The sequence below is a fragment of the Haemaphysalis longicornis genome, unplaced genomic scaffold, assembly GCF_048455015.1.
Source record: "Haemaphysalis longicornis isolate Haplotype H1 unplaced genomic scaffold, Haemaphysalis longicornis Haplotype H1 scaffold_9, whole genome shotgun sequence".
NCBI lineage: Eukaryota > Metazoa > Arthropoda > Arachnida > Ixodida > Ixodidae > Haemaphysalis > Haemaphysalis longicornis.
Window position 1 is genome coordinate 42,005,984 of NW_027526460.1, and position 26,579 is coordinate 42,032,562.

The 26,579-nt window shown below is 48.8% G+C and overlaps 1 protein-coding gene and 1 long non-coding RNA gene across 8 annotated transcripts in view; one reads left to right on the top strand and one right to left on the bottom strand.

Moving 5' to 3' along the window:
- LOC144151587 (uncharacterized) overlaps positions 1–14,193 on the top strand; it is a 147,156-nt gene extending 132,963 nt beyond the window's left edge. For 2 of the 6 annotated variants that reach the window (XM_077682693.1, XM_077682694.1), the window contains exons 3-4: positions 13,287–13,403; positions 13,455–14,193. In XM_077682693.1, coding sequence (XP_077538819.1) covers positions 13,287–13,403; positions 13,455–13,605 — 268 coding nt within the window. In that variant the 3' untranslated portion in view covers positions 13,606–14,193. Of the gene's footprint in view, positions 1–13,286 lie in introns of all 6 variants that reach the window. The other 4 variants (XR_013318908.1, XR_013318907.1, XR_013318906.1 and 1 more) reach the window with 3 other exon arrangements.
- The window catches only part of LOC144151588 (uncharacterized), a 255,230-nt gene that overhangs the window by 5,566 nt on the left and 223,085 nt on the right, over positions 1–26,579 (bottom strand). For both annotated transcript variants that reach the window (XR_013318909.1, XR_013318910.1), the window contains one exon: positions 526–583. This is a non-coding gene — a long non-coding RNA (uncharacterized LOC144151588). The remainder of the gene's footprint in view (positions 1–525; positions 584–26,579) is intronic.

Consider the following 26,579-nt stretch of genomic DNA (forward strand, 5'->3'; position numbering starts at 1 on the left):
AGGCTCTGCCGCTAGCAACTGTATGGTTAGGAAATTAACTGGGTGTAGGAAGTTGTATACACTAGATTAAGGTCGTGCTTATGACTAGGTTATGCATGGCCAGTTAGCAAACGCTGGTAGCTCAGAAGGGTGTTACCGCTAGGACTTTACTAGTCAAGGTAGTGAGGCTTACTGCCTGTTTCAGTTAGTAACCCTGACTAGTGCTGCATTTACTACGTCCAGTTACTAAGTGCCTAGTTACTGGGACACGTAACTTCTTAGTGTTCCGTTAGTGAATGCCACAACCCTTTTTTTAATAGTGTAGATGGGGCTTTATTTTATACGGCATTACTTCTACAGTAGACGGCTTGCAAAGGACACGCAGGTTTTAGGATGTCGAGTATGGTGCGCATTAACCAATGCTACTAAGTTTCCGCGCATTTCGAAGCCCCCGAATAAAAAAAAGTCTAAATGGATATTGCATACCGTTAAGACAATGCCGTGGGCGGGAAGCGCACAGCCAATCATGTTACTAAGTGGGCTTACCAGGAAGGAGATACCGTGTTTTGGTACGGGTGAGCCGGTTCCGGTTAACGCTCAGCGCCTGCGACAAGTCAGAACCAGAGGGTCACTTTCAATTGCGCACTTTCCCAACGACGATCGTTCCCAGCTAGGTGACTGAGCACGTAGCTACGGTCAGTAAAAAGAAGTCAGATTCCCAACCCGTAACGTCAAACAAGCAGCAGATAAGGTTTGACGTCGGAGCCGCTAAAGTGTCATCTCGGAGCAGATGGATTAACGAATGGTAAAGGTGCGGGTCGACATATACGCGTTGGCAAGCAACGTTTCAGAAGGAAGTGAAGAGACAGTCTCGCTTTCTTCTGCGGATTCCTGTTCATATAGCCGTTGAGCGGCAACTGCGAAAGGCAATCCGTTTCCTCATTATCGCCAGATTTCTTGAAGTGACGGGCGTGGTTGCAGGCTAACAGCGGGCCTCTTGTATTTATCATTTTGAACCGCTCAGAACTGCTCTAAAGCAGCTCCGTATTTCATTCGTCCATAAAACTTCCACTGCCAGAGCAGTTTTGGGCTCCCCAGAAGATGCTGAGAACTACTCTGGACAAGAAAATAAAAGCGCACCGCTGCCTGTTCGGATCAGTTACCGAAGGAGGGTTCGTTCTCGAGTCTAAAATCACAGGTGACTTTACGGATCCACCACGGACTCCCTTAACTACTACAAGTCTGTAGTCGTTAAGTGAGTCCGTAGTGGGAGGAACCTTCTGTAGAAATAGAAATGGAAATTGTTTTTTAACGTTGTTTGTAGAATTTAGGCTGGTTCGCATCCACTCCAGTGGCAACGACCATATTGTGTTTCAGTTACATGAAGTTTCATTATCGAAAGCCACGTTGACAAAATGCTCCGATGCGGCGTCATTCGCCATTCTGCACTTTTCGGCGTTGCGTCGATTGTCGCTGTCTTCACATATTAACGATGAAGACATTTACCCCTTACCACGAAATCACAAACCCAGGTTCCTTTGCTCTATCATTCATGTCTTTTCCCGCTTAGCCCACATAAGATTCTCCAGTCCGTAGACTGACATTTGACAGTCCACGCACTGATTTGCAGGCTTATTTTTGTCACTAAGCGGCTCGTGGATTGTTTTGACCGCGCGCCGAAAATTACCCGCGTCGATATTTGGAGCACGGTAGACGGCCCGAAACCACGAGGTGTCCCACTAACTGCTACCGCAAGAATAATAACCACCCAAGCAGTGTCCAGGCAAAAGAGTGTGTATGGTTTATGGTTATCGTTACGCTTTCGAGTGAGATACGTTTTTAACAATGTTATGGAAGCCACTAGAGGTGTTTTTACTGCCTACAAATCTGCCGATCACACTGCAGATTGGGATGTCGTTCTTCAGCTTAATTCTCATTTCATTTCATTTCATTTTATTTCATTTATTCATACTGCAGGCCAAGATGCTGGCCCATGCAGGGAGGGCAATACAGAGCAAGGATACAAACAACGCATGAACAGGATGCTAACTATAACATGTCACAAAAACTTCCAAATACTTGCCTTATCACAAGAACCTTGACATAAGAACAACACGAATAAAATCACAGTGGGGAAAAACGCCTTGCCCGAACAACAACACAGCACTAAAACAACAAAGCAGCAGGTAATTTTCTTATAAAGAACAAGTGGCCACAAGCCAAGGTTTATAGATTATTCTATAGTTCATGAGGCAAGTAGTTTTCCAGTTCTTGTGAGAAGTTTCTTGATTGTAAAACCTCAAGGGGGAGGGAATTCCATTCGTTAATTGTACGCACAAAAAAAAAACTATTCATGTGAGAATTTCTATTAGAAAATATTGGCGTAATAGAGAACTTATGTTTATGTCTTGTTTTTCGGGCTTCAAGAAAACTTACGTAACGAGGTAGTTTAAGTCCGGTTTTCCCCCTTATGATGCTATGTCGAAAATGGAGACGACTAACTTTGCGGCTGCGTTCTAGCGCACTGATATTATTTCTAAGCATTAGCAAGGTTGGTGAATCCTGTCTTTTATATTTTCCAAAGATGAATCTGGATTACATAGATTACAATGAGATCTCATGAATGCGTTCATGGCACATCGCTGCCCCTTTATGAAATAAGGAATCATGATACCGTTTCCCAAAACGGACATCGAATGTTATTTTTATACTCACCATTATCATTAGGAGCATGATCACGATTCTGCTCTAAGTTCTGCTTTCCACCCGCTGCGGTGGCTCAGTGGCTAAGGCGTTGCGCTGCTGAGCACGATGTCGCGGGTTCGATTCCCAGCCGCGGCGGCCGCTTTTCTGATGGAGGCGAAAAGCAAAAACGCCCTGTGTACGAGATTTCAGCGCACGTTAAAGATCCCCAGGTGGTCAAAATTAATCCGGATGCGCGCCTCATCGCCTTCGTTGCTTCGGCGGGTTAAACCCTACAATCAATCAATCAGTTCTGCTTTCCGAGTTAGCGAAAATCCCTGGCCATCGCCACTAACGTGAAACCTGGGGAGGGGCGAAGCACGCAGTGTATAAGTATATTCTTGGCGTCTTGGCGTTTTTGCCAATGGAGATAAAAGCGTTGGAAGGGAGAGGTATACAGCTTTGCTGTAAAAGTCTCGTGTCTTTGAAGCACGAAGCGTTCTAGTGCGAGGCGTAAACGAGCGCACCGGTGTTTTTTTAGTAGGCGTTACGAAGCGTTCTAGCACGAGCCGTAAACGAGTGCCCCGGCGTTTTTTAGTACGCGTTACGTTCTAGCGCGAGACGTAAACGAGTGTCGCGGTATTTAATACCGTGACTACATGAGACGACTATTACGACGACGACGACGACGACGACATGAAACGCCGACAGCCCGAGCCCCTAAGGGGCTTCGCCCCTAATAAGGAGTTATTATCGATATATTGATCAAGATGCAATGTGAATAGCCGATGGTTGCGGAGCCAAAACGAAAAGGGGACGGTGAACAGTGCAAATCAAAACCAGGGAAACGCAGGGAGGCGGACGCGAGGCCGACGACTCGGTCCGTCCGGCGAGGAGGCACGCTTTTATTCCGTTGTTGCGATGGCGTGAATGGCATCGCGTGTGACATCCTGCCTTTTCGAGCAACCTGGTGTGAAATTGGGGAGTCGCGAGGCCAGCCTACGTCACGGTGTCGTCTTCTTCTTCTTCCCGCACCGAGTAGGGATGCGCGGCGTGCATTGTGCACTGCCCTCGCCCGACATCGCCTTTTGTACGAGGCGGATCCTCTGCGCGACTGTCGACGTTATTTTTTCGTTCTTTTAGCTGTGAATTTGGCGTGGTTTGTGTGCCCAAACCGGGGTCGCAGAACGGGGGAAGACAGACATAGTTTGGGGAGCAGCCGTTCACGCATTGTTAGTTCGTTGCGACAAAAAAATTAAATAAAAGATGGAGGAAGCCGTCATTTAGGAATAAGGTCACTTCAATAAACGAGAACGAATGGAAAAGAACTGAAGGGAGCTCGCACTATAACGCGTAAGACTTGAAGGTAGCGAATCTGTACGCAGCTAAAAGTGAGAGCTTCTTTCTTTTTTGGGGGGTGATAATCATTGGAGACCACCTTGCAGGAGCCTATGCTATGACGTGTCTTTCTCGTTCCGAGCAAGTGTTGCCAAGATTACGGCGAAGGCTGCAGTTTTTTTTTTTTTTTTTTGGGGGGGGGGGGGGGATCTTGGCCAATCACCCTAAGTGAGTATGCTTGGCTTGAAAAGCGGTTGCCGCGAGGCACGCACACATCAGCGCTGGGAATTTTCCTTGTTTTGTTAAGTGATGGGTGGTTGCCCCGAGGCCTGCGCTCACGTGCGCGTGCTCACGTGCGCGCTCCGCTCGGCAATTTCTTGATATTTTTACCTGAGGACACGAAAAATTACGATTTGCTAAACAGCTTCACTGTTAATAAAACCTTGAGCTCAAACAGAATCAAATCTGTTCTGTGACCAAAACTTTCATTATACGGTCCACTGCAATGTTTAAATGGCTGGGCTATTCATATTACACCAGGAGTATATGGGGGGATAATTTTAAACGTACAAAGATATCGGCACAAAAAAGCCTAAACTTCTAAACTTGCAGCACTGGCTGACAACCATATATCTTCTCGTGGAGTGGAACGTATCTGTGCTCGCTGCGAGCTCGCGTTTTAAAGAGCTCGCAGTTTTTTTTGGGCTACCTAAAAACAAATATTTCTGTCGGTCGGTCGGTCCACAAATTCAGCACAAGATAAATTTCAGGCGTACTTTAATCACAACAAAAGCACTTAACCGAGAGCATCAGCGTTCGTATAGTCAAGTATAACGTTCTAATCATTTTTACGATAACAAAAAAATACTATGCGTTAAAAAGGTATCATAGAGAGCCCAGATAAAATCAAGCATTAAAAAAGATATGCCTGCTCGCCAGACGCCCCTGGAAAATGCTTACTTTATAGGCGCAGTGTGGTAACAGAACCGCGAATTGAAGACAAGATACCAGCGCATTCATTGAAACAACGGTCGTAACGGTCAATGGCATCAGGAATACAATCTAGGCCACAGAAATCTTCACTAAGCCGTATTTCACCAACACCTTTGCCGTGTGAGCATTGGAAGGTAAAACGTACAACGATATTCTCAAGCCACGTTTTATTTAACGTCCCAAACCAACAACTGAAACAATAAGCTCCCACGCGATCGCCCACACTTCGTGGGCAGCACCCGCACAATTCAACGTTATCCGCACCTTCTGCGAGTGTTCCTACAGCAAGTAAGTGCTGTTTGCTGGGGCGGACTCCGCACTACCACCTCGCCCGGGCCGTGGGTACAACCTTTCCGTGGCTCCAAACTAATTCCTGCCATCTTGGGACCCTACTTCACACCACCTTCAAAGTCTGCGCCATGCTCTGCAGTCTCCACAACATGGTATGCCGCTGCCAACACACCCCATCCCTAAACCCCAATCTCCACACAGTGGGCGCGCCAGCTCACCTACTCCGACAAAATGAGAACTACGACATGTAGCGCTTTGCGTCGTCGTTACTAACCTTATCTAGTGACCCTAGTCGTTTCCATTCTGTTGTCTCCATCGCACGTTTGTGCTGTGCAGCGCAAACATGCTGTACCAACTCGCCGAAGCAACCACACCTGCAGTAGGCAGAGGAAGACGCATCTTTGTTGCTAGCAGAAACGTTCCTGGCGCTGAGCTGCGCTGCCTCGCTCGTTGGGCAGGCTCAGAGCGGCTCCTGGTGCTAAGCCGCGCCGCCCCGGGGTGTTCGGTTGTTTCTGCTCGCTGCTGTCTGTGCAGTCCATGTGTGCATTGGTGTTGGTGTAGGTATGGAGGAGACAGGACCATCAGTCGATCGTTCGACGGAACACTATGCGATACATTCATGATTAACCAGCGCAAACTAAACGGGATGAGAGAGGAGTACGCGCTCGTGTTGTGTACTCCTCTCTCGCCCCTTTTAGTTTGCGCTGGTTAATTATGAATGTATACCAACTAGCCCAGTTTTCGACTTTGTTGCACTATTCGATACACGGGTTGTGAAAATTTAGCCTTGTCTCACGTTAAATGCGAATTTTTAGCGTCGTGTGACACTGATAATCTCGTTATTATGGTGTGACGTGTCGATCGTTTAACTTCTCATTATAATCTATCGATGAAACCGGAACTAAACTAAAATTACCAAGTTGCAGCCCCCTGCTCCTCTTGCGCTCATCTCGAATTCACCACATTAAACGACGCGAATTTTTGTGTCCCCAAAGCTTAAAATGCGCGAACCGTCACAGCCTTAGGTATTTGTGAGTTGGTAAGCGGGAAAATGCCTCCTTGCAGATTCTCCACACATATTACATCCATTGTGTACCCCCAAACGAGGTCCTTAAGCTCTTATGGAACGCGAGCTTTCTGCGATGCACCGTAGAATAGCCACGTGTACGTGGAACGTGCGGCGGAGCGTCGCGATGGTGTCGAGACGCCGGAACACGCCTCTTTTTTTAGTTTCCTCGCACGCCGAGCTCGTCAAGAAAAATGCGAGGAGCCGTCACATTACGGTGGTAAGGTTGCCGGGGCGGCACAGCATGTCAGACCACCGGCGGGTTCCCGTTCATCATTCCCGAGTGCAACGCGCGCGCTCGAGAGAGGAGACGTTGCGCGCCTCGGAAAACGACGACGACGACGACGGCAAGGACAAACAACTAGAAAAGAAGAGAACGCGTCAAAGAACGAGAGCGGAGTGAGAAACCATGCAGCCGCCACCCTGCAGGACGAGGCGAGCCATCGGTGGTGCTGGGGTACCTGCGGCGGCTTGCATGCATGCGTGCGTGCTCGCGCGAGACTGCATGTGGAGACTTCTTCTACAGGTTTGCGCGCGGCTTGGCCTAACTTTTCAGCTCGGGCGGAAAAAGGGAGAAGACGACACCCGGAGGATGGAGAGGGGGAGGTGAGCGAGTACAGGTGGGAAAGCCTGTCAAGCTGTCACGGATACAGCGGGTGGGGGGGACATCATGCACCGAGCGCGAGGCGCACTGGCGGGACGCAGAAAAACAAACAAAAAAAAAGAGCGACACAGGAGACGCAGCGCAACACCGCACAGGGTCTCCGCTCACGGGCTTCTTCGTTCCTACGAAAAGTGTCGAGGCGGGCCTTACGCCCCTGCTACTCGTTGCACGGCTGTTGCTCTTTTCGCGCGAAGCAGCGCAGAAAGGGGGCGAGGAAAAATTTTGATAGAGGAGGGAGGATGGGAGAGGGCAAGAGGCAGAGAAAAGGAAGCCCAGGCTCTTTCATTTCTCCGTCTTGGGTGACTCCTGCTCTACCTCTCGCTACAGCGGCGAAGACGGGACGGCGACGACTGCTGGGCGTGTATCTCGGCGGAGGGGAAATTAAAAGCCGCGCACAAAACGAGAACACCGAGCCACCGACGCGCGCAGACACACACGAGTCAGGAGAGAGACGGTGCGCTTCTTTGAAGGGGGGATTCTTGGCGGGATCTCTTTGTGCGGCTCCAACGCGGCAGCCGGCACGTGAAGAGGGGCAGGAGAAGAGAGAGGTATCGGCTTACGGGGGCAGACGTCGCACCCGGCACAATGGGGGCGGCGGGACGAGCGGACAGGGGCTTGTGTAAGGTGTATCTCCGATTAATCGCGGAGATGCGCACGCAGCGGCAGCAGCAGCGGCTTCCTTTATATGTCCCGCCCCTCTTCTCGCATCGGCCTTGCTCCCGAGGGCGCCTTGCCGAGTGGTGCCTCGCCGGGGTGGCTTCTGTGGCCGACCGGAGCGGGACCCGGGTTCCACGGAGTCGTGTGAACCGTCTGCGCGCGTGTAGCGCGCGAGAAAGGAGAAACGAAGGCAGCAACGACTGTCCCCGGTCGTGCCGTCGTCGTCTTTTCGACGCGTCCCGCTTTTTCGACCTGCTGGCAGAATAGGGACGGTGCAGACTCTTCCCACAGCGCCATTCAAGGGCCACTATGCAGACGCAATCTTACCATCTCTGTAGTATATACGGCGTTATGGTTCCCTGTGGCCACTTCAATGCTTCGTTGCGGCCGCCGCGACCATAACGGGAGATAGTAATCTTGTTCGGGAATGGCTTTTTATGGGCTTTTAAAGGCTCGCTTCTGCGGGATAATAAGCGTGAAGCATCAGAGGCATCCGTGGTGGGGAGACAAACAGATGGTAACTTCTTGGTGTTGGCCAATACCGGCGTTCTCAACCCAAAGGAGAATTTTACGAAACCCGAATCGAAAAATTTATGGTCGCCCCTACATATTAGGCCACAGATAACAGCGGGAACATCCCACCAGAGGAATTTCGAAGAGCCATGTCGCGCCTGTAGGCTAGACAGAGACATGGCTGCTAAAAATACCTTCTTCGCAAAGGCCTTTACAGCAATGCATAAGGCTAACCCGAGCAATAGCCTCACGTATTGAAACTGCGCGTTTGTTGCGGTTCTGTTGGCCTTGGATGTAAACCAAATGGGAAACCTTGCGTTAGCTGCGCTGGACCGGTGTTTCTTAGGTGTTGAAATACGGAGTGTGGTAGTGAGTTTCGGTGGAAAAGTACATCTCCGGATTCTCGTAGGCGCTTGATGTGGTCGACGAGATGGCTTAGAGCAAGTGGAGGTAGGTTGTGAAGATGGTTTTATGTAACGCCATCACACCCAGGGGCTGATTAAAGTTTCCCTGGCTTATGGCTGCAGAGAGTTCGGATGGTGTTAGTGTAAGATTAAGGTCACTATTGTGTGACAAAATAGGAATTTCTGGTAGATGCGGCGGCGGCGTAAGGCTGGCGTAGGAAGTGGGTATACTGATAACGTCGTCCTCCGTGTTCGATAGTTCCTGCGTTAAGGTACGTCTCCTGAGGGTTTTTGTGTTCTTTTTTTATTGAGTCATATGCAACGATGTATTTTTTTAGAGGTCCGCAAGGCCTCTCTTTTTATCGGAGTTGGCGCAAAGGGCAGACCATTTGGTGGTGGACAGCAGTTATTTATGCGAATAGATAGCCTTGCATTGCTTACGTAAATGCTCGAGGAGAGAGTAAAGCTTGTCAGAGGAGCGGTACGACTGACCGAGGAAATGAACTCGTTTTTATGGACTTACGAGGTGACTGTCAAACGTGGATGTGTCGGATGAATATCGGATTATTTTAGTAGCTGATTTGATAAGTGAGTTGATGAAGTGGGCGAATGCTTCCGGGAAGTATGGGGTGCATCTTGAAGAATTGCGGCTCACAAGACCTCAGTCAATTTTCGATAAGGCTTGTTTGGAGCGAATCTTTTTCAGCGTGAAAGGAAGCGAGGATGGGTAAGTGGCCACAAGTTTAGATGTTATAAAGACAGGAGCAGTTTTTGATCTGGTAAGATGTTGCCCAGGTAAGACCCAGTGTGGTGCCTTTATGAGCACGGCACCGGCAGATTCACGCCGCATGAAACGGTTTGTTAGGGAGACGCAAATCGTCGAAGTACACGATGTTGACGAGAGTGGTGCCTCGAGCTGATGCTTTGGCTTAGCCCCACCGAGGATGAGTGGCGGTGAAATCGCCCGCGACAATGATCAAGGTATTGCGCACTAGATTGATTGTAGGGTTTAACGCGCCGACGCTACGCAGGGGATGAGGCGCGCCGTAGTGGAGGGCTCCGGATTAATTTTGACCACCTGGGGATCTTTAACGTGCGCCGAAATCTCGTGCACACAGGCGTTTTTGCTTTTCGCACCATCAGAAAAGCGGCCGCCGCGGCCGGGAATCCAACCCGCGTTCTCGTGCTCAGCAGCACAATGCCTTAGCCACTGAGCCACCGCGGCGGGTATTGCGCACTATTGCGCTCTGATCGGCTAGGGCAGCGGTACACTCAAAACTGCCCTGATTGCACGGTTGAGGGCTTGTATGTAGTACAGATCCTAATTAACTTTCGGCCTGTAGGAAGGCACGCGAGAACCACAGAAACTTCGTTATATTCAGAGGAGAATCCAGGGAGAATAATCTGCGTTGCCGCAAAGTGAAATTGAATTAGAATGGCAACCCAACTACAGCGTTTTTTTCTAGTTGAAGCGCGGCCACGACTTGTTTGCGTGTTCAATGTATAGCAAAATGTCATGTACCCTGTCATGTTGGGAGTTGAATATGTTTCTTGAAGGAGAATAAAAGAGACACAAATAAGTTTCAGCTTGAATAAAACATCGAGAGATGGTGGTGAATGGACACTCCCGCAGTTCCATTGCATGGCTGTGGAAGGCGAAGCTATAGCCCTGTTTGTATGGCGAGGTTTTCCTTCAGAGTTATTTCGGGAACTCAGACGCCGAGGGATGATTGACCACCTCTCGGAGTTTATTCACAAGGGTATTTCAGATGAGTATCAACGTAGGCGTCTGCGTTTGTTGCAACTTCTTGCAGAGCCACCCTTTCCTTGCCCTGGCCGATGACATTGGCCAAGAAGGTTTAGCCAAGTTTTGGCCAAGAAGATTGTATATAACTAAGTAATTTTCTACCTAAAAGCGCGGTTCGGTGTCAAAATGGCCTCCAAAACGTAGGGGTTCCATAGGGTGCTCGGAGTACCTGATATTTGGACTACTTGAGTGAGTTTGGGGTCTGTGAGAGCTTGTGAAGATCGGGTTCTTTTAATACTGGGCCTACGGTTACATCGCATGCAGACTTGACGGGGGAGTTGCCTTCATGGGCTGTTGGCCGGCTGGCGGGTGGAAAGCTTTTACGCGAACACCGCGACACGACACGCCCAAGACCTTCACTATTGAAGAGCCCACTTGACGACACCGACGTCTTTTGATTTCCTGTAACCAACTTTGCCTAACAGGCCTGTATCCATCGCTGCCCCACATAAAGCAATAAAGGTTCTCCCTCTCTCTCTCATGACTGCGCCTTAACCTAAACCCTTGTTAGGATCACTCTGCGATTCTCTTTCTTCGAATGATCTAATACGACCACCGCAAGCACCGCCGGCGGCGGTCCCTCGAAGCCTAGACCGCGTTTCGTCGACGGCATGCAGGGCTGTCGGCGACGACGCTGGTGGTGGGTGAAGTTTATCGCGGCACGGCGCCCCACCCACCGAAGCGCCACGCTATCGCCCCACATCGCGAAAGCGCCACATTCGGAGAAAGGAAGTGTCAAGCTGAGCCCGACGACGACGCAGTTGGAGCAAGAGGGACAGTCGAGCCGCCCTTCGCGTGCTGCGTGACGACAACGCCCAGGCTCCGGCCGGCAGCTGTGTCTCCGCGCGTCCATACAGCCCCGTCTGCCGCCTCGCTTCCTTGGACTTTGCGGAGCCGCCGTGTAACGGCAGAGTGCGGCGTGCATTTCAATGAGCTGAGCGTTTTCGAATGGAGAGAGCGGGTCACTCTTCGAGACAGATGTACGGGGCTGTGTGGAAACGAAGCGAATGGAAGCCATAAACGCGAGTGTTACGCGAAAAAGGAGGTATACATGTGCAGGGGAAGACGAGGGGGTTGGGCACAGACGACAGTATCTCCTCGCGTTGTTTTACAGGAATTGAGCGTTTCTCAATATTCTCATTTCACTACTCCTTAGGCAACAGCATGGTTTGAATGCAATCATTCATGTCTACATTTCTTAGTGATTCATTATGCTCATGTGCACACAAATATTTGCGTGTTAACCAGACCCTACCCCCCACGATGTGGCTAAAAAGGATCTCTTGCCATGCACTAAGCTCTGAGTTCGATTCTCAGTTACAGGGTAGCGAGGCTTCTGAAGAAATTGAATTCAAAGAAATGCGAGGCAATCCCTGATGGCAACTCTAGCGAGTAGAATCCGAGGCACCCTAACGCACTTATAAGTCTCGAAAGCAGTTTTTGACTCCAAGGCGTGCTTTTGATTTGAAATTATTTGATATGCAAGTCGTATTCAGAGTAAATACTCATGGCCAATGTAATGGGACAAAAATTATGTGGTATTGGCGTGTTCTGTTTACACAAATCAACTCTCCTCGTGTTCAAATGCCGTTTTAAACATTTCGTTTGGTTTACATTCACACACACATCCACCATCATGAGGTGTTGGCTTCCTCTCATTCAAAATCATGAAGCAGTGAAGTATCCTTAGATTGGAAAAAAACGTGTTTTTTTCTTCAGAATTCTTTACGGTCGGACAGGGAACTACTTGAATTTCTCATAGCTCACCATGGTTGCAAACTTTGAAGCCATTTCTTGAAGGGAAGTCGCTGAGTGCGTGGAATTTGACGAGTAACCATGGCCTTCCTTTTAACTCGCAGTCAGAATAAACGGTCAATTCGAATTTGTTGTTTGGCCCCCACGAAAGTTCTGTGAAAATGTAAGGATGCGAGTGACCCACTATGACCATGATGGTGATAGTGAGGACAACGATGGTGACGACGACGATGATGATCGTAAATTAAAAGGATAATGCAACAGCAACGACGAGAAGGGAAAGGTCGTTGCATTTCCGATTACAGCACCGCAATGCGCTCACCATTTCACATCCCGCAGGTTATGCATCTCGGTGGTACCCCGAACTCGGTGGTACCCCGAAGCTAACGTCTTCACTATTGTCAAATCAGCCGTGGTGCGCATGATATCATTTGCGCTTACCTATAGCTGCGGCGGACACGTTGCAATCCGAATATTTGCGCGCATTTCTGTCTAACTTCGCTGCTGGACATGTACATGAACTTTTATTTATAGAGCCTGATAAGCTCGAGATGCAGGTTTCACTAAACGACACTTGGTGTTGTTAAAACAAATTGCTCATGGGCCAACCTACCTGTCCCGTATAGTTACCGGTTCTGCCTCATCTGCATTACGCCGCTTGAAAAATTATAGAATATGCTTTTTTTCCGAATTTTCACCTCGGGGAATAGTTTTCTATGGACTTTTCTGTCACATAATCAGTTGCAATGAAAACGGGGTATTTTTGTGTGCCTGTGAGATCACATCACAACGAACCTCTTGTTGTATTGCAGTTCTTATAAAGGCCTTTCCCTTGGTATTCTAATTTTAGGACTGCCATTTTAAATAAGAATTCCTGCGCGATCTCAACTGTTTGCTCTGTGCACACAAACGATTTTACTCATAAATATGGAACACGTGTCCGGGACAGGGCGAGGAATTTAGTGTAAAGCTCACACCCAGGTCCCAGGCAGATCTCGGCGCTGCTGGTAAATCTCGCCGAGGTGCAGATTGTTTTCGTGAATGCACATTTTTCAGAGCGCAGTCAGCATGCTTAGAAGCTCTCTGTACACACCCTAACATGAACGCTGGGCACTTTTTTTTTCCTTCTCGTTCTAGGTCAGGCAGCACACGTTGGCATCCGGGCGAGCATGTTCGCTTCGAGGAAGAAAAAATAAGGAGCGCTCTGTTCTTGGAAGCGAGCCACGACGACCCGCTGGCAGAAGCAGCATCAAGGTGCGCTTAGGCACAGCATATCTCGGCGCGACGCTTTATCTCTCGTCGCAGTTCCCGCCGTGCCACAACACGCCCGCTACCGAGCGGAAGACGTGCTCTGACGACGACCGCGCTGTTCCAGGCGTCGACGGCGGCTGACGTCCGTCGCGCCGGCAGGCAGAATAACGACACCGATGAAGCTGGCGGCGACAACGAGGCCTAGCTAGCAACACCTTCATGACCAGGCCTGCTGGCGTTGTCTCCGCAGACGTTGCATTGGTGATTCAACGCCTTCCTCACGTGATTACTTGTGACGTTTATTTCAACTTCTAAGTCTGTTGCGGTGGTTTTGTCTACGATCACAACATCTGTCAGGCTGACTCAGTGCACAAGCCCTGTCTGTGTAAGCGGTGGTGGCCTAGCATGCTTTTCATCCACCTCTTTATTTTTGCCGTTTCCTTCGCGTTTCCTAAGCTTGCAGCCTCAGGAATAGTCCTATATCTCTCTCTTTTTCTGTTTTACTTTCCTGGTCGCCACTGAGTCGCCTTCGCGCTGCGCAGGGACCATTGCCGGCCGCCGCCGCTGCCGTCGCCTCGAGTGGTGCCCTTGAGAGGCACCGGGTTCCGTACGTACGTGCTCGCCTACCAGAGGATACCAAGGTCGGTCCAGGAGCCCAGACGCAGATTAATGGCAGTTGGCAGGCGGCCCACGGGCTACCGCCGCTTTCGCCAGGCTGTGGCCCGAGTGTGTGCGTCTCCTCTGCAGGCGATCGTCGCAGCGGGGAAAATGACGATAATAAAAAATTTAAAAAGACACAAGAAGGTACCGCGTTTCCACACTATAGGTGTTGCACTCTGCGGCTGCTGTTGCCCGCTGTTTGCTGCGAGTATCCCGGAGCCCAACAAAGAGACGCCACAGAATGGACACACAGACACACGCCCGAGCGTATAGCACCTGCGCAAACGGCTGTTAGGCACTCGCAGAAGACATGCCGTGGCGGCAAGATACGAGTGAGCAAGGTTGACGTCGACACTACGTTCAGAATTTCAATGGTTGCCGAGAGCGCGAGTTGACAAGGAACACCGAGTTCTTAACAACCTCGTACACGGGAATGGGTGTTTTTTTGTCTAACTTGCGATTCGTCAGTGCATGTATGTGCGCCTGACGGTCATACGTAACCCTCCTCTTTGCTTCAGTACATTTCAGGAGGCCGCCTAAACACTGCAGGTCATTGGGAGGCAACATTAAGGCGCTTTTATGATTCCACAGCGATTAGAGGCCGCGAGAATACCCGCCACAGTCACTGCGAGCAGCGCCGTCAGGTCGGTTAAAAAGTTAACGGTGTATGTATACAACGGATATATTGTAAATTTACGCAGGTGTTTAAAGGTCTATATATACGAGTAGATGTGGCGTTACACAGGCCTTGTAAGAGTGTGACTCGGGCTATGCACAGGCATGGAAAAATGAAACGCAATCAGAAAAATATGAATCAAAACACACAAATAGCGCGATTTCTTTTCATACAGGCGAAATTGACGCGTGGGCTCATTAGAGTAACAAAGTTTGGAAATGGGGATTTTTAACGATACCAATTGCGGGTCATTATTTGACTGCCACAAACACTACTTCTCAATATTGCGTGTTCTGGCTCATAGTTGTTGTTCACATTTTGTTTGTCCATGACAGTACCTGTTGTTGCTTTTGATAGGTGCATACGCTGCAATAGAATTTCACATAGTCGGCCCATAAACTTCCAGTTTTTGTCTTTTAGAGTGTATCTTTGTCACCTTTCTTAGTGAACGTCCTACAAATGTGCTCTTTTGATAACCCAGGAGTAGACAGCTTTCAATTTGGTTGGGGCTATAACATATCCAAAAAATCAATATCCTCTTTCTCTCTCTCGCTCGACCTCTCTCACTCTCTCCCTCTCTCCCTCTTTCTTCGACGTTTTGTAGAAGCCAGCCCAAGTTTCAACTCTTTCTTTCCGTAGCTCTTTATATTGTCCCCATGAATAAAGCGCAAACAATTTTGAATTTGGCATGGAGTAGAAATATGGCAATAAAATTGATAAAGAAGAAACACGTGGCATTATTTTAAACACGAAAGTCTTTCTTGGGCTACCTGAACACAGAAATTTTGGTCTGTCTGTATGGTTGTTTGTCTGTCTGTCCGTCCCTCGATGCAGCCGCCCGGCCAGAGTTATGGCAGATGCTGAACGATAGGTTCTTATGCCCACAGCCGAATCTAAACGTCTAATTCCGGTAGCAATGCCACTTATTCTCGACATTGTTGAGCCAAAACAAAATATTCCACATACCTGAGGCATGACATCAATACATAAGTGGTATTCGCAGTGTTACTTCATTAAAATACACGGGTGGTTGATTTAAGGAAAAATACCTTAACAAAAATACAAAAGCGTTCGCCCGCGGTTTAGTTAGCGCCACTTTTAAAATCAAACGGAAACAGTAACGAAATGTTCCAGTAAATAGGTTTAACGTTCCGCTTGGAACGAACGTGGAGTAGGGTCAGTAGGGTGCCTCGATTCACGCGCGTCTCCACCGTACGGTAGCGCTGGCATCGAGGCAACCGGCGTGGAGCAGTGGAACGCGGTAAATTTAAATTGACTTGAGCAAACTTCTAGCTTGTGTATCTTGGGAGGAACGCAGTGGGAGAGGAACAGCATGAGAGGTGAGCGGGAAAGAAAAGGGAGGCATTTACTTCGCAGGGGCGCCAGTCGACCATCGTCTTTCGGCGACATTTGCAACAAAGTGAGCAGATACTCGGCCAATTTTTTTTTGTTGTTGTTGCTTGAATGCAAAAGGAGTGTTTTACTTGCTAGAAGACAGCTCACACTAAATCAGATAAATATACTTACTTCTTGTGTGGCAAAAAAAAAACATGATAAACAAAAAGGTGGCACCGTCCGCCGCAACAAAGCCATATTCATCCCAACTGCCATCTGTATAATTCCCACCGCAGGATTAAGACACCAACGGCAAAGGTATTACGACTTGGGGCCAACACACCAATCCTGCCATTACGTCGAACGAGCATAAGCGTCAAATTTTGAGCCTTTACATTCATCGTGCCGGTGCATCAATTGTTACGCCCATCGGCAAAAAACATCGTTTTGACCAATAAATCAAACGTGCCACCCCATCCAATGTGCCGTTATATCCAACGTATCATTACATCCAACACCTCATTACATCCATCGATTTATGAGCCTAACTGATTTTTTTTTTCACCAGAATTACACAGATTCAGCTCGTTTGCCCATGAACCCTGCTTCGACCCGTTTGTCTACGCGTGGCTTTGGACTAATCTGTTGTATTCTTGCCCCATCTTTCGTGCTCAATATGAGTCATGCCCAAACCTACTTATTTTTTTATGCAGAGTGTAGCATCGGGCAAGTTCGTAAGCCGTTGCAGTAACACAGTGCGACAAAAACAGGGACTAAAGCTAAGGCACACAGGGTGAGCACTAACTTCCAACTGAACGTTTAATACAGACACATATCACATTTATAACCGCGCATACACACACTTACGATGAAAAGCATTCTACCCGATAAGTATTGGATAGAAACTGTTCCAAAAACGCGAGATACAGAAACAAAACTCAAAATGCTTATTTTTTTATATTTTCTGGCCAGGGTACCCTTAGAACCAGCAGTGTTTGCGGTTGGGAAAGTTAGTACACCATTTAACGAAACAGCGCGACACACGGTACAAAGGGAAGCGCCTGTGTTGCCTTTTCTTCCCTTTGTCCCTGTGTTGCGCTGTTTCGCTAAAACCTTACAACCGATGCTGACTGCGTCCTCTTCCTACGAATGACACCCATAACGCATAGCTGCTGAGGCTGATGAAAACATTCCACCGGTTTGTAAAACCGCAGCTCCCTGCAAGGTTAGAAAGCAAGAAAAAATATACTTACAGTACATCTCACCTTTTGGTAAGATCCAATAGCTACTCTTCGTATAGCTAAAGTATTTCTGATATTCAACCAACCTCACGCTATAGTTCGATTCTTTCGCTGCCATCTGAAGAAGCATGTGAAAAACCAAAATATCCGTGCATTCGTTCTTTCTGTGCGGTGCTACGAAACCTGGTGGGACTTGGAAAGGGCAAAGTTTTGGTTTTATACACCGTCTTGGTTGGGCTTCTTCTTGTTCTATGTTTGAAGCTTCATGATGCGCTACTTATCGCGCTTTTATTTAGTTTTGTAGTTAGACCTCCATTTCTATACCTCACGTTTAGAATGGTCGCACAAAACAGCTCATAGCTTGATCCTCAAATCCAACAAAGGGGAAGATAGCGGCGTAGCATTTTAGTCAAAGGTTATTGAAGAAATAATAAGGAAACAATTTCAAAAGCGATGCTCAATCCATCGCGATACTCGTTACAGTACAGCCATGGACAAATGAAATACGAACACGCAAATATCAAGCAGAAAACACAAACTTGGAAAATACTCTTCGTGGAGGCCGAATAACGGCGCTCTATTGGTACATTTGGGAATCCAGATTTCCCAACTCTGTTATGGTAATTAAATCGCGCTAAGTATTTTTTGGTTCATATTTTCGTGTCTGCATTTCATTTGTTCATTACTGTACCTAAGAACTGAACTTATCCATATTATAACACGATATGAGTCATGTCTGCGTTGGATGCATACTGACTTTAGCCGCTTGTGCTCTACGTAAGGTTCCACGTCCACCGATAGCATCGGGGTATTGAGACAGTCATAATAACGTGCGGTAGAGCGTCACACATGAACGCGCATGAGTTTTAAGTGCAGAGCACTTTAGGGGCTCGCCTTGTCGTAGCTCACTCGCTGGACCCAAGTGAACCACACGGCATTCCGTCGTCGCGGCGTAACCCAGAGGCTTCGAAAGCCAAGCGGTTTATATAGACATAAGCGTTCTAAACTCGTGAACCGCTGGCGCTTGTCATACATCTCCCCGTTGTTTAGCGCAAAGAAAACTGGAGGTACATTTGAGGCAAAATATACGTAACTAACCTGCCGCGCCTGCGTTCATTTAGTTAGGAACGCTCGTTGGGTTGGTTTTCACGATAGTGAGCGAAAAAAAGTGGCAGTGCAACGCCAGCACGTGCGGGAGTAAAAGCAGAACTCCCGCTGACGCAATTTCAGGCATGGGGCGCGCGAGCACTGCGAAGGCGGGAAATTTGAAGAGTGTTGGGTGGCAGCAGTGAGCGGATAACGGCACTACAGCCCATTAAGGCTAATCACCGCTCTGTACTTCCGACAGCTTTCCCATTGAGTGGAACGGCTTTAATTGTTTGCAGTGGAGCTTCTGGTTCAAGCCCGCAAGCATGTACCCGGCCGAATAGGACTGAGGAGGGTGACAAACATCCAGTCGGAAACTCACGAAACTTAAGGGGCCGGACAGCCCAGGAAACCTTCCCTTCTTTCCACCTCCATAACGCTCTCATCATCATCAGTGGTCTTCTCCCATGCACTCGGCTTCCACGCAACTCATCCAGTCACCCTCGCGCCAGACTGCGTGAGGACGCGAGACGACCAGCTCCTGGGGCCTCTCTCGACGGTCTTCCTCACAGGCGGTCATATATCGTTAGCCTGCAGTGCGTAACGAGTTACGTGAAGCGCTCTTTCCGTATGGTCTGCAGACAGGGTCCGCGCTCTACCCCCACTTCTCATTAAAAATCAAGCGCCTTCGCTAACTTGCGAGCCTTTCCCATCATCTTGCCTGCCGCGATCACGCGACCTCTCTCCCAGCTCAATGGGGCGACAGCACGTGAGGCGCCGTGCCGCTTTTGTGTGTATACTACACGCTTTGATGGTCGCGGCGTCGGAAACACTTGGCGGCGTGATCAATCGCTTTATTATGCCAGCGATGAGCTTCGCCGGGGAAAGATGCTCCCTGTCGCTCCTCGACCGCGCCGCTCGCCATCTGAATGACAAAGCAGCCGCGTTACGCCGGGGCGTCTTTGCTGCTGTATGAGTGCGCGCGCGCGATCCGATATGCACGCGTGCGCGTATAGTTCGTTGCACGTAGAATATAGTATGCTCGTGAGCATTATATGCGCATACATTTCGACCTTTCATTGAGGAAGTCGAGCGATTCCTCGAGAGGGTCTATGAACGTCTAATGACGTTGTGGCGCTATACGTTACACTTCACGCTGCATGCCTGTTTCTACACACGTGAGGCTCTGTGTCGAATCCACCCTTGGTTCAGGATAGCTCGCGTTCCGGTGTCCCTGACCTCGGAGTCGGCCTTGAAACTTTTCGGTGGCTCCGTATGCACTTCAAGCCATGATGGTGAACCTACTAACCATTCGCACACAACCACGAAGCAGAAAAGTACAGTCGGCCCAATCTTCAACTAGCGTGCGCGAGCAGCGACTTTTCATGCATCAGTGCCGTATGACGGAAGCCAAGTTGCAAACAGGTCGAGATTAAGTGCATGCTCAGAAACCGCGTTCAGCTGATCCCATCGTCTGCTAGGCTTTTCCTTTTTAAGAGCGCCATAAGACCGGAAAATCGCAGCTCGCTCACTAAAGATCTGGCCGACTGTACGTATACAGTTACATTATTATATCTCGCGTTCTGATATAATAGAAATGCACCAATTTTGCTGCCTTTATAAGTGCATCGGAGAGTCCTTTTACAAATATTATGTCTGTATTGATACATGCAACTAGGAATGCGTTCAGTTTTCACATCGAAAGGAAAGTAACTGAACAATAATTTATTACTAAATGTAATCTGTTTTCCTAATTAGGGCTCCAAAATAACCCCTCTTTTTGTCTCCCTCCCTCCATCCCTGTCTTCCTCTCCATTTATCTGTCTCACACACACATGCAAACACGACACTCACGCACGCACATATCTGTCGTGTTCCCTGTCGCCTGTTTTCCTGGTGTCGATGTTGTGCAAATGCGCGCTAGCGGTACAATCTTGCACAACCCCGGTTAGCCCTTTTCTCCGCGTTCTCACCTCCAGGAACGTCAGCCACTACTCGACAGTTCCACCGCCCCACCTGCAGGATAGGCATCGCAATATTGCATTTCATTTCGGGATCCTTTTTTATTCCCCTTGGCAGACCACGTGCTCCTTACCGCCGAATACCATACCGCGCAATACAATACCAAAATCTTGCTTCACTAGAACTGAACGTACGACTAGAAGAAAAGCGTTCGTCAGGCTGTCCGTGCAGCGGAAATGCCGCAAAGGGGACGGCAGCATTGCCAAGGCGTATTCACCACCGACGCCATGACATAAACTCGACTGCTGTCGCACGGCGGAGACCGGACGCCCGGAGGAGACGTCCGCCGAGAGGCGCAGCCACATCGTCCAGGGCCGTGAGGACTTGCCTTCGCGCCCGGTGAGCTGAGGCGATCCGCGCCGGGTGAAACATGGGACCCCAACGCCGCGGTCATAACTCTGCGTCCTATCAGCGCGCCTAATCGGAATGCAAGCGGTCTCGTTTTCCGAGCCCCGGCCAACGCACGCTGAAGGTGGCCGGCGGCAAGGCTTTCCAGTGACCGCCGGATGCCCTCTCCCGTAGCCCGACGCAGCGGCATGGCACGCCGTCTGGACCTCTACAAGTTAGCTGGTTAGAGGCCCCCAGGCCGTCGGCAGCGGTCGTCAAAGGGTTGCGACCTGTGATGTGTGTGTCTGGCGGACGGGGCACCGGACCATTGCGGCAATCGTTGGGGGGTGTTCCGGGATATGACCTACGCCCCTGAATGATGATGTTGCTTGCAAACTCGATGCATCCTGGCGCACCCAGACATGCGTATGCCACTTCTAGTCAAAATAAGAACCTTGGAAGGGGAGGATTCTAACACGCACATATTGTTTTTTGTTCACTGAATGGTCCGGGAACGAGCGAAGCGCCATGCGAAGCTCCATGTCGGAGCGAAGCTTCGTGCGTTTGGGACTGTTCATGGCGCTTGTCGTATACTCAAGTCATGAATGGGTACCTGTTCCGCAAGTAGAAATTCTATGACTTGTCCTTAGTACAGCCAAAGCACCAGTGACGTGTTACTGCAGGATACCTCCTATAACAGCGGAAATTGCAACATTATCACTATTGAACGTATACTCTATTGTACAGCTTATTCTGCAAGAGCGTTCGTTGGCGTCAAATAGCAAACTTCGAGCAGAATGCTTTTTCATGCAATGCCAATGTTTAAACGTTGGTAAACCCGGTGTAAAAGGAAAGCGTTCTTAATTGAAACGACCAACAGAGCATTTACGCTGCCCTTGTCAAATGTTGCAAAGCCACGGTCATTGTTATTAAAAAAAAAATTTAATGAAAGGCACATACAAGCTTTAAAAAGAGCAACTGATGGCGACCAAAAGAATCTTCATCTGGGACATTCCTGTAAAGGCTTTCTCGTTGATTTCGCGCTTTTAAATTTCTACACCGCACTCCATGAAGTGCTGACACGCGAGCTTCAATATTTTGCCTAAAGGGCGCAATACGGGTGTTTATTAAAGCGAAGCTTTTTATGCCTCCCAGGTGGCGTCGATGTCCGAGCAAAACGCATCGCAGAAAAGCCACCTTTACACGATGGGTTTCGCAAATTGATGATGAGGATGATTGGTTTCCACACAGGCACATCAAGTGCCTCAAGAGAAAAAAAAAAAGCTTCCCGTGGTCGGAGTCGAACCTGGGTCCTTCGCGTTATGAAGCCGACGTTCCGACGTCTATCCGACTGCGCCATTCCGAGACTTTTTTTTTTTTCTTTATTGCCTTCTTTGACAGGATGACAAAGCAACACACGTAACTGATGATGTGTACACTCAATACGCTATACATACACTACAACTGCAGCCCTTCTTGGACGAGCGGGGTGATTTCAATATTCTTTCATTACCAACAATGCTTCAATTGTTGGTAGCCACTGTGGTTTAGAGGGCTGAAGTTTCTGTATCTGCACAAAAGAACCATTGATTCTTTGAAGTACTGTCGGATGAGTCTGGCATCTGGGTCGGAGTAGCGTACTGCCACCCTGTTTCTCCAGATGCTATGTATAATTGTGTCAAGCGGCACACCGTCCTCATTTTCAGCATTCAAAAACCTATTACCGTAAGCATCCACAGGCAAATCTTTTTTGAGTGTTCGCTGGAGGATGTCCCAAAAGAACACCGCTCCCCAACAGTCCAGGAACACGGTCGAAGCTGTTTGGATTTGGACTTTGGCTCAGGTTGCATGTGAGAAAGCTTCAAGTTTTGACCATTGTTTTCTTAAGAAAGGGGCTTTGATTTTTACATGCCTGCCTGCGAAGCCGTTAATGAATGGAACAGGATGATAACGAGGCCTGTGCCCCCTGAAATGAGGGCACCTATCACGTGCTCTCTTTTTTTTTGCAGAATAAAGTTCACGTCTCTCTCTCTCTCTCTCTCTCTCTCTCTCTCTCTCTCTCTCTCTCTCTCTCTCTCTCTCTCTCTCTCTCTCTCTCTCCAATTATGTGTTTTTTTTTCTTCTGGAAAAAGAGTGCACAATTGATCAACAAATGGCACAAACTTGTTTCATGTTTTCAATATTCACCATGTACATAATTCTAATTCTCGGCGCTCTTTGAAGATATCCGCGACACGACCATTTGGCCGTTGTGAAGGCTGCTGCAGGGATCTGTGAAGATCGCTATCCCATATGAGTACTTCAGTAGAACAGTATAGAGCACATAGCTAACTGCTCATAGGGGTTAAAATAAGTGGTGTGCAGTGCGTAAAACAAGCCGCGGTTGTATCTATGGAGTATACCTCAAGTATGGAGTATGGAGTATATATCTAAGGAGTTGGTCTCAAGAGTAACCCTAGGAAGTCTTTAGAGTGGTTACTCATGGACCCATGGTATCACTATTTGTAAATAACGCGTTCAACGACAGCACAACCAAACATAGGACTTGTGGGTTTCCCGCTTCCGTCTGCGTGCGCTCTTTCAAATGTAATGAGGACCAATTTTACATTTATCTGCCTTCATTGGACACGTGCTCGTATACCTAAGCGGCAGCTTCAAGTGACGCCTGAATTCCCACTTTAAATCTAGCCCTAACGGCGACAGCGTCCCGAGCGTCGACGAAGGTCCTCGTTGTCCTCCGCTTAAGAAAGGTGTCCCGGTACGAAGGTACGCCACCGTGTGACCGTATATATGCTTTGGCCGGACCCTCGCAGGTGCTTGATGGCGGCTGATATATGTCCGCATCACCTGAAGCAGGGCCGCGATGCGAGGAACACGTCACACCACCGCCAACCGCGAATATTTCATCAACGCTCAACGTCCCTCTGTACTGGAAGTGCGGCGGCGGTCACCGCTGGTCACTCCAAGGTACAATAACAAGCCGGACATTCGACTACGAGGCGGGCCACTTTGCTGATCCCACGGTAAGGCTGTTGTCCTCGTAGAAACCGCATATACTGTGCAAGGGCCGAAAACGTGTCGCAGGCAGCCGAGACAGCGATCCCTTTGGGGCCGCGGTGTGTCCTCCCTGTTCCTCCAGTTTCCTTCGTCCGCATCTTTTTTCCTTGTGCGCTTGTGCTCTTCGTTCCGCTGACGAGGAGCGCCGGGGCGGTTTGTTTGATCATCTGACTCTCTCCGACGGTGGCGTGCACGGTGCCGAATGCGATTGCGCGTTCGCTGCCACTGCCAAGCTCAAAGGAAGCCGCCCCACCAATGGAGACCTTTTGTTCCCCCCGGTGCCGGCTTCCGCCGGCTTGTGCGCGACCCCGAGGAAAGGTATATGCGAGTGCGCAGCACTGAGACACGCCCACTTGCAATGCAGGGCAGCCCTTTGGGCGAGCAGGCTACCGGCTACGCGCTCTGCGTAGCGGAACCTTGGCACAAGGGAGGCATACTGTTCAACCAGAGAGGTATACCTCTAATGTAGGACTTCACCGACGTCATGCGTTTTCCCTCATATTTCCCCACTGTGCTCGGAAGTTAATATACTTACACCTGTGAAAAGTGTCTCGGTATTTAAATGTTAATTGCTCGGCTAATAAAAAGGGGTATGGTGCTCTCATAATTGTTACTTGCGAAGTTAAACTCGCTTTGCCGCATTTTTTTAAATTGGTTGTTGAACATTTCCCGTCATGTGTCTTTCTTCCTCAGCTTGGTGATGAAAACAACTTTTAAAGAGAGTGAAGTAGGTTTAATAAAATCTTGCTGCGACTTATTCTTTTGCTCACAAACGTTATCGCTGCTGCCTTAATCCCAATTTAATGGCATAGGGTGCTGTATTGTTGTGCTGTAATATCACACATCTTCCGATCACAGTGTCCTTTTACTCTCAATGCAATCCGGTAGGAACTGGGTACACGTTACCAACGCTCTTGAGCCCTCCGGCTACACCTTTAATCATTTCACGCAACAAACTAAGTTTATAATATTCAATAAGCATTCCAACTTTCCGGACTACCTGTTTCACGCTGCTCAACAACCAGCCACTGAAATGTTTGGACAAAGTTTAAACAAATACGGGAAGCAGATGGGCCAAAGAAGCCTGCCGCCCAAAGGATCACGGCTCAGGCTCGCGGGCTATTCGAGTGATCAATCCCAGGGCGTAATTTCGGTAGCCCGGAGACATGCATATGCACACACGGGGTGACAGGGTGGTCACGGAGCTAAGACGGGCTTGTCTCAGTGTCTCAGTGCGAGTGTGCGTGAAGGTGAGCTTTGCGTTGCCTAAACTGACTGAAAGCAATTACGGAGACGAAGAAGATTTAATGGCCAGCCGAAGAGAGCAAGCCGTCGCTTGGTTCTGAGCCAACGCGTAACACTGGAAGATATACGAAGACGGATGGGCTCTGCTAAATAAACTCCAGTGACATGTGCGCGCTCGCACACACATACACACCCATACAGAGGCCCACAACGAGCACATGGTATAGCTGTATTTACAATTAGGAAATAGAATTTGGCGCTGGCTCGATTCAGTGAGTCCGTTGCCCCTCTCTCACGTCTGTCGGAAACACCGTGCTCAAAACCTTGGCAGAAGAGATTTTCTTGTCTTCAGGCCTGAGGTAGAGTGTTTATCTTACTGAACGGAGCTGCATGTGCTTTGGTGTTAGTTTGTTCTTAGCGCTTGGAGCTGTCCTTTCAGTAACGGCAGGGGAACTGCGGTTTGGCTGCGAAAGATATCAGCGATAGACATTGCCCTAAGCTTTGACAAGGCGCTTTTTTTCGCGCTTTTGGCGCTATAAATGTTGGTACTGTTACTTACAGAACTTACAGATGCTTGTTTTCAGCCAGCACTACAGCAGGGAATAGCAACAGGTAGACTCGATGACACAGTTAATTTAGAGCTTGATAACAAACCCTGTGCAAGCCAAAACCTCTTAAAAATTATCTTTCTAAAAAGTGGGGATGTTGAAATGATTAACGTTTTCGTCTCTGAAAGTCAGTCTGAAGGGGCATCCGACTTTCAGCCTGAAGGATGCTTGAAATGGCATGGGTTGCACTCTGTCGTCACCAAATGATGACGTTGCCTTCGCGGCCATCCTGTGCCTCATCTAAAGACCTCAAGCACTGCTGTAATCGAATTTCTGACATCATTGAACGTACGACGTAGTCTCCCCTCTATCGCGACGCCTCCCATGCAAAGATACGCCATTTGATGCACGTATACGATACCAGTCGTTGATGACCATCACTAGCAAAGACATACGAAGCTTCTGGAACTGGCCATGATCAAGATCTCAAGTACGACATGGACATGTGCTACTACGAAAATTTGAGATGTCCGTGTGCTCATATTTGGGTGCATGCTGGGGGACGACAGAAGACCGGCTTCAGTTTTCCGCGTTGAGTAATACGTTAGCCTGAATGGAATGTGTTTACTAATGTGTTTCCGCTTTTATCCCACACTGCAGGAGAGAGAGAGAGAGAGAGAGAGAGAGAGAGAGAGAGAGAGAGAGAGAGAGAGAGAGAGAGAGAGAGAGAGAGAGAGAGAGAGAGAGAGAGAGAGAGAGAGAGAGAGAGAGAGAGAGAGAGAGAGAGAGAGAGAGAGAGAGAGAGAGAGAGAACTTTACACTGCAGGAACAACCTAGTGCAGTTGCGTTCTTGTTCTGAGAGAGGTTGCGGTCGAATATTCGAATATTCTCTTGATGCACCTTCTAAGTGATCAATTGTGACAGCAGAGCTGTTTAGGCTGACACAAAAGCGTCCGGCCTTGATAAAAAAACCCCGAGCGCA